Source organism: Mus caroli, unplaced genomic scaffold (genome assembly GCF_978045245.1).
Source record: "Mus caroli unplaced genomic scaffold, Mus_caroli_1 scaffold_11, whole genome shotgun sequence".
Classification (NCBI taxonomy): Eukaryota; Metazoa; Chordata; class Mammalia; order Rodentia; family Muridae; genus Mus; species Mus caroli.
The window spans coordinates 53,030,340-53,038,383 of NW_028227266.1; the positions used below are offsets into that span (position 1 = coordinate 53,030,340).

General features: G+C 46.3%; 1 protein-coding gene across 2 annotated transcripts; it reads left to right on the top strand.

The window, feature by feature from the left end:
* The first annotated feature begins 777 nt into the window (after positions 1–777).
* Positions 778–7,805, top strand: Psma4 (proteasome 20S subunit alpha 4). Of its 2 annotated transcripts, none has more exons than XM_021172522.3 (9): positions 778–881; positions 2,034–2,060; positions 2,294–2,336; positions 2,633–2,795; positions 4,617–4,694; positions 4,835–4,923; positions 6,157–6,287; positions 6,598–6,721; positions 7,410–7,805. In XM_021172522.3, exons 2-9 carry the CDS (start codon positions 2,058–2,060, stop codon positions 7,562–7,564), a joined length of 786 nt encoding a protein of 261 aa, XP_021028181.1. In that variant the 5' UTR covers positions 778–881; positions 2,034–2,057; the 3' UTR covers positions 7,565–7,805. The 2 variants fall into 2 exon arrangements, with proteins under 2 accessions (XP_021028181.1, XP_021028183.1); XM_021172524.3 differs by lacking the exon at positions 778–881 and adding an exon at positions 1,152–1,302.
* Positions 7,806–8,044: the final 239 nt, after the last annotated feature.

Consider the following 8,044-nt stretch of genomic DNA (forward strand, 5'->3'; position numbering starts at 1 on the left):
CTATATATCCCTGGCTGGCTAGGAATTTACAGGGCAAACCAGGTCCTGACTACAGGCCAGGTCCAGTCTACATGCAACTAAATTTCTAAGCTTCCCCCTTTAAGAAACCCAGATCCAACCGTTTTGCCTACACAGAAGACAAAGGCCCACTAGCTCTTCAAACCCCAACATAGGCACAGAAACTAGGTAAGATTGGAAAGGAGAAATGGATGAAGAGAAGTCTTTTTTTCGTTTTTTCTTTTGTCTGAGACAGGGTTTCTCTGTGTAGCCCTGGCTGTCCTGGAACTCACTCTGTAGACCAGGCTGGCCTCGAACTCAGAAATCCGCCTGCCTCAGCCTCCCGAGTGCTGGGATTAAAGGCGTGCGCCACCACTGCCCGGCGAAGAGAAGTCTTAAACTTGGAACGAAAGTTATCCCAATTAAAGAGTTGGATCTGAGAAAGGAGAAAATGAGGCTAAGAGGAAGAACAAAGGAAAGACTGTTAAGGGGCAAGACTGGAAGAGTAAACGATTTGGTTTGTCTATACAGATGCTACTCTGGCCTCCGTTGGAATGGTACAGAAGAGAAAACGAAAGTGGGTGCAAAGCGTAGGAGGAATCTGGTTCCACTCTCCACAGTATAGACGCTTCCCTCCTCCCTCCAGTCCTCCTCTAACACAGACCGCAGCCAAAGCCGAGGTTGTGCTTCTGCACAGTCCACGTGGGCAGACTGAACCCGCCCCGCCACTGGGAGAACTTCCGCGTCCTCCCGCCCCGCCCCGCCCCCTCGCAGTCCTGCGCACGCGCGGGAGCCATATTCGCCGCGGATGCTTGGCCATCCGGGTTGGTTTTTCTCCAGCTGAGTAAAGAGGCGCTGATCTGCACCCTCACCGTCTTCTTCTGGTGAGGCTCAGTCCTTTAGGGGCCGCGGAGTCGAGGTGTCTGTCTCCCGGGCGGGGGCCATCTGCGTGGAGACCACGGCCCAGGCCCGCGGCCGCCACCGAGGAGCCGTGGGCACGATGACTTTGCACCCGCCTCCTCGGTGACCGGCCTGCCAGGGACTGGTCCCCGCCGGCCGCCGTCGGGTATCCCCGCGGGGCCTTGAGACCCACCGGGCCGGTGTGACGGGTGGGGGCGGCTGCGGCCCAGAGAGACAATTCCGGAAAGTGGCGCTGCGGGGGAAAGTCCAAATCTTGTAGCGCCGGCGCCAGGCGTGGAGGTAGCTGTGTTCACAGTCGAATCCGAAACCCGCCGTGGCCTCCGGGCTGCTGTGCTCAGGGCCACCTTTCTGTTTCTCCTACGTGTTGGAACCGACTCCTGGCAGGTTAGCTCTCCTTAGGCCTGACGACTCTTCTAAAATGTCACTTCCCGTGGTCCTTGAGTCCAGCCCGTCGGTGAAGCGATCTTGAGTAAGATAAAGGTGTTTTCTATCACCTGGGCGCGCAGACCCTTCAAATGTCTGTTTAGCTTCCCAGCCACGATGCCTTCCTTATATCCCATAGGAATTGAACTGCCATTTTTCTACTAAGGCAGAATTTCCATTGCTGTCTTTCAAAGAAACGGAAATGAGTACCAGGTTTACCACCTAACCCCTACACCCCCAAATTTAGGATCATGTGAATTATCCACTTTGTTAACCATTCTCAGCGTGCTCTACTTGGAATGCCTTTCCTTCACCCCTTCCCAATTCTTTTTCTTTGACTTGAGGCTTTTCAACGTACCTTCGCCTCTCCCACCTCTAATTTACTCTCATTATCTGTATTGGTTTCCTAAAATCTTACTTGCTGTCGATTCCGCTTTCCCTCCCCACCCTCAATTTCTCTTCCATGTTGCTTTATAATCTGTGTCTGTCATATCTGGCTGCTAGATTCTGAGCTTTTTCAGGATACCATGGTTTACCTTTATTGTGGTGGCCCAACATCTGTATAGTTCCCAGTGGTGGTGCGGTTCATGTTAGCTGGGTGATGGTGTGGATCAAATGGTATTAACAGTGGAAGACACTTCTTAAAATTGTGGGGTGTTTTTGTTTTTAATGATCCTGTTTTCTTTTCACAGGAATCAACATAAAGTTCAGAAACCATGGTGAGTTCATGACACGTTTCCTTTAACTTTTGCCTGGGAACATTACGGGCTTGTTTGAAGCGCACAGCCTGACATGGATGAAAGTGAAACCAAAGGGGTAGAGGGAGTTGAATGGGGTCTTCCCTCTTCTTCCCACTGAACTCAGCACCAGGGTGTCATTGTATCCGATGCATGGGCATCCGGAAGTTAGCTTATGTCAGTGAACAGGCATCATCTCTGTTTTTCCTTTGCAGTCTCGAAGATATGACTCCAGGACCACAATATTTTCTCCAGAAGGTAAATTAGAAGATTTAGCCTGCTCCAAAGAAGGTTGGGGCGTTTTGTTGTCGTTGTTGCTTTAAGGAGTATGTTTTTAGTGTTGGGGTCTAGTGTGACGTTTAGCTACACACATTTTGGAGTTAACTTCATTCCTTTGGTTCTTGGAGATAACTTGTCACCAGGTTGATTACGCCATGCATTGTGGGCGAGTGAATGCAGGGCTGTTGATGCCAGCCTACCTTGTGTCATTGCTGATTGCTCTCAGATGAGCGGTGCAAGAGCGAGAGGAACCGTGGTGTCCCACTGTTTTGTAGGTCGCTTGTACCAAGTGGAATATGCCATGGAAGCCATTGGACATGCAGGCACCTGTTTGGGGATTTTAGCCAATGATGGAGTTTTGCTTGCAGCGGAGAGGCGCAACATCCACAAGCTTCTTGATGAAGTCTTCTTTTCTGAGAAAATTTATAAACTTAACGAGTAAGTGAGATCATGGGGAAGAGTTTGAACTATTGCACTTGACAGCGTACGCAGGATTTGCATATTTAGGGAGGGATCTTCTATGTGAGGTGGTAGAACTGAAATGAGCAGTTTTATTATTTTTCTTGTAAAAATTTGTGTATTTGCTTTATTTTGCTTGACATCTCCTTGCAGCCCATTATGTCTCAGTTCATTATGTGTATAATTCACTTGAAGTGCAAAGATAAACACTTGGTGCAAAGTAGCATTGTGCAGTGATAAAAGTATGTATGTATTTTCTGGCCACACAGATTTGGTTTAAAATCTAAAGTCCACTGATAGAAGGTGCTACACCTATTACCTAACTTCTCGAGGATTAGAGTGGTTATGGGAATCGAATGGAACAGAATAGTGAAATAAACTAACACAGTGCCGCCATGTAAAGCAGGCCCTCAGGACGCCGTTCAGAATGGCACGCAGGATTTCTGTACAGTTATCCTGACTCTACCAAAGAACAAGGCTCGTGGAGATCTGACTCAGTTCAGCCACGGGGTGCAGTCTCATTCTGTTCAGTTTGAGTGCTTGGAGCTGTCTGTGGAATTTGGTTGTTGGTGGAAGACTGGCTGTGCTATATAGAGACTTTGCCATCAGTGGTAGGCCGGCTGAAGACTTGGCACTGGGGCCTAGTTAATTATTTGTTTATGTATTACAGCTTTGGATGTGTTCACCAAGCGTACTGACCACTCTCACAACCTAGTCTTACCTTCCCATCTCCCACCCTTCTCCCCACAAATATTTATGTCTGTCTGTTTTGATTCACTGGCATTACCAGGGCCATCTGTGTGAGAGCTGCCTGCTGGAGTCTGGTGGGCTCAGCAGTGTGTACATATAGCCAAGAACAGTGAGTCTTTCCCAGAATCTACCAGTAACCAATAGGTCCTATATAAGGGGTAGGGTCCTATGAGCTACTCTTGGCTAATTATTGACAGGGCTGGTCTTGTCGGTGCCCAAACTAGTTGTAAGCTTGTGACTTCACTTGTCAGATCTAGAGAACGTGCTCTGCCGCCCTTACTCTGTCTCCTCTCTTAAGTAGTTGGCAGCTCCTTTCCCACAACGTTCACAGACCTTAGAGAGGGAGTGGTTGGTCTGAGTGGCATCCTTAGGACTGTCTCACACTCTCATTTATTTCCTGTGTTATGGGAAGCCATGAGTCTGCACTATAGCATCCATTGTAAGTTGGGGCTTCTCTGATTAAAGAGGGGATCCACTTCTGTCTGGGCGTAAAGTGTAGGTATTTAGAAGGCAGTTGGGTTCTGTGTTCATTGGCCCTCAGAAGTGCACTTCCTGCAAGGGCCTTTGGTACTCCCCTCACATAGTATCACCCTCCCTAGTCACATTAGTCTCTACCCAGCGACTTGTGTCGGCTTGTTTAGGCATAGTCAGTGCAGATGTCTACACTATAGAGAGCCAGGGAAGGCTTTGGGGAACAGGCAGAAAGCGGGTACGTGCCTAGGCAAATTTTGAACTTACCACTCTCACCCCTACACCTGTCAGGCCAGGCATGGCGAGTTAGACCCTAACATGTGGAAGTGGTCTGGCTTCTGTACTTGATGTTCCTTCTCTTGCTGTTTCCAGAGAGCAGTAATCAATACATCTGTTATTGTTCTGGCTGCATTTGTTTATCATTTATGCTGAATGACACTAGGTAAACATTTCCAGAGAAGATGCTATTTTCATCGCAAAGCTGTTGAATCCCTAATAGATCTAGGTGTTTTATATCACTTAGAAATTCTCTGACAAGCATCTTCCCTGCTTATAGTGACTTTTTTTTTTCCCTTCTAGGGACATGGCTTGCAGCGTGGCAGGCATAACATCTGATGCTAACGTTCTGACTAATGAGCTAAGGCTCATTGCTCAACGGTAAGGACGGAAATCGTGTAGCACTCAGCATGTCTCCAAGGAAAGCTTTTCCTTTCATATATATTCTCTACAAAGAGCATCTTCTTGCATTGTATATATTTTAGAGAAGCCTGTTTAATATGTCAATCTCTTTACTTTAGGTACTTATTACAGTATCAGGAGCCAATTCCCTGTGAGCAGTTGGTTACAGCACTGTGTGATATCAAACAGGCGTATACACAGTTTGGAGGTACTGAGTTTTTTTGGAAATTTTCTGAAAACTGAAAACATTTTATGAAGAATAAACTTTTTACTTTGTTTTGTTCTGCTTTAAGGTTTGTTAAGGTTGTTTTGTTGTTGTTGGATTTATTTTGGTTTTAGATTTTTTAAACATTTTATTTATTTATTTATTTATTTATTTTCGAGACAGGGTTTCTTTGTTTAGCCCTGGCTGTCTTGGAACTTGCTCTATAAACCAGACTGACCTCAAACTTACAGAGATCCACCTGCCTCTGCATCTCAAGTGCTGGGCTTAAGGGCATGTGCCACCACCACCTAGCTTTAAAACACATTTTTTAAAAAATATTTTTGTTTTTTGCGAATTTCCTGCAATGAATTTTGATAATATTCACCCACCATTTCCTTCCCTATCTGTCCCCCACTTCTCAGCCCACTCAGCTTCCTGTTCTTTCCCTCCCCTCCCCTTTCCCCTTTTAACTCCTTCAGTTCAGGTGTGGAACCTGCCCCAGAGCACTGTCACATTACCAAGAGTCACACCCATAAAGAACCTTCCTTCCCCTCCCAGCAGCCCCCATTTGCTGGACACTCTGAGCTGGAGGAGGGGCCTCATGCGCCCTCCCTTCGGGGCTGAGAGTTGGTCTGCCACTGTTCTTGTGGATGTTGTCACAGCTGCTGTGAGCTCATGTGCATGGCGGCTCAGTTGTATTTGGAGAATACTTTCCTTGTCATTCAGCACCTCTGGCTCTTCCAGTCTCTCCCTTCTTCTTCCATGATCCCTGAGTGTTGGAGGAGTGTTCTGGATGTCCCGTGGGAGGAGCACCCTGAAGTCTCTTACTCTACACACTCGTTTGTGACATTCACAGTTTAGCCTGAACTCCTCTGGTGCTCCCTGCAGTCCCGCCACAGCCTCCTGCACACTGGGTGCAGATCGTGCCTGCTTCACTGGCAAGGCTGCTTCCACGTGTCAGTTGGCAGCTTCACAGATACTCAAGCCTGGAAACAGACTTCTTCCATATTAATGAAGCTCAGCACTGGCCTTCTGTATCCGAATGTCCACCCCAGCCTCAGCCCAGCTCCTAGAGACAGAGTTGGCATTTGTGACTGAGCTTATCTGTGGTGGCCAGAATACAAACCAGTTTTGTGTGCTTCACTTCTCAGAGGCTTGGGCCACGTCCACTGACAGCTCTAAATTGAGATTGTTGGGTTTAAAATTGAAATTATTGATTCTTTTTCTTTGTTAAAGGTAAACGTCCCTTTGGTGTTTCTTTGCTGTATATTGGCTGGGATAAGCACTATGGCTTTCAGCTCTATCAGAGTGACCCAAGTGGAAACTACGGGGGATGGAAAGCCACATGCATTGGGAACAACAGTGCTGTGAGTATTTTCGTGCCACTGTAAAATGTAGTGAAAGGCTAAGAGGACAGTAATGTTAAATAGTGATGTGTGTTAGAGTATCTACCATAGGATTTAACAGCTTCATAACTTCTTCAGTGTGAAGGGAATGCCTGTTTCTAGTGCTACATCTTGATAGTTTGTTGATGCTACCTGTAGCTAAGGGCTAGTTTTCCCTTATAAGTAGTAAGGCCTTATAAGTAGTAGTCAGGCCTTAGTTCTTCTAACCATCCTGTGCCCTCCCTACCATGCGCAGATTGGAAGGAAACTCTGTTGATGTTTTGTTTTTCAGGCAGCTGTGTCAATGTTGAAACAAGACTACAAAGAAGGAGAAATGACTCTGAAGTCAGCGCTTGCTCTGGCTGTTAAGGTGCTAAATAAGACAATGGATGTTAGTAAACTGTCAGCTGAAAAAGGTAATCCTGTGTCCTCCTGCTTTGTCTTAACTGAGGATTGTATTGAATAGCCACAGCCTTAGGTTTTTAATGTGTTTGAGTTCATTGAAGCTGCCACTTAGGGGACACTAAGGACCCTATGTCTCGAATAGATGAGTCTTGATGAACTGTAAAGCCACAGTTCTGCAATATAGGGCAGGCTTAAGGACTTGAGCCTGATTGTAACTCCTGGTTTGGAGATCCTGTGTCAGCAGCTGGCCTTGAACTCAGTGTTAGACCAAAGCTGGCCTCAAACTAGCATTGCTCTTCCCCTGCTTGTTCCCCAGGTGTGTACCACCATGCCTGATGGAAGCTGCTTTTTAGGTCATTTTTTTAAAAAAAGAAATGAGAAAAGTCCATAAAGAAGTGTTGCTTTGTTTAGGATTCCGTCTTGTTTTTCTGGCTAGTTTGTGTGGGTCAGTTAGAACAACTGCCAACCAGATATCAGAGAGACATAAATGTTTTGCTAAGAAAGTTGTTGGGTGAAGAAAAGACCTCTAGGTAAACATCAGGGTGTCACAAGATCAAAGGTGTTGTGTTCCCATAAAAATGTGGGTACATCATAAAGTATAAACCATGGGAGAGTAAGACTCAGGTAGAGAGAACAGCGTAAGCCATGGTGACATGCACTGAGTCCTGCCTCTCATACAAATGTATGTTTGTGTTTTAGTGGAAATCGCCACACTAACAAGAGAGAGTGGGAAGACGGTGATCAGAGTCCTCAAGCAAAAGGAAGTGGAACAGTTGATCAAAAAACATGAAGAGGAAGAAGCTAAGGCTGAGCGGGAGAAGAAAGAAAAAGAACAGAGAGAAAAGGATAAATAGACAGAATCACGGATTTTATAACTCCTTAGAGGCACCAATTCACTTAGGAGCTGTCCTGGCCTTCCACCCCGGAAGTGTTTTCTTGTATTATCTTCCTTACCTTGGCCATCGGGGAAATAGGACATTACATACTGAATTGGGTCCATGTCTGTCCAGTTGGATGCTTTATTGTAATGATGGACATCTTTATAAACATCTTAATCTCAACACATAATTTTTGGAATAAAACTTGGAAAGATTGGTTATGGTGAAAGGATACTTTCTCTGTGGCAACAATTGTTGAGAAGATGCCACGGCTGGGGCTGGAGAAGGGGCTCAGTCATTAAGACAGAGGATCTGACTGAGTTCAGTTTCCAGTGCCCATATTGGGTGGGTCACAGCCACAGCCTGGTCTCCTAGGGGTGGCAATGCCCCTGGCAATCTGCAGTTGTATGTAAACATACACACACACACACACCAGAGACGTAAATAATTAAATAG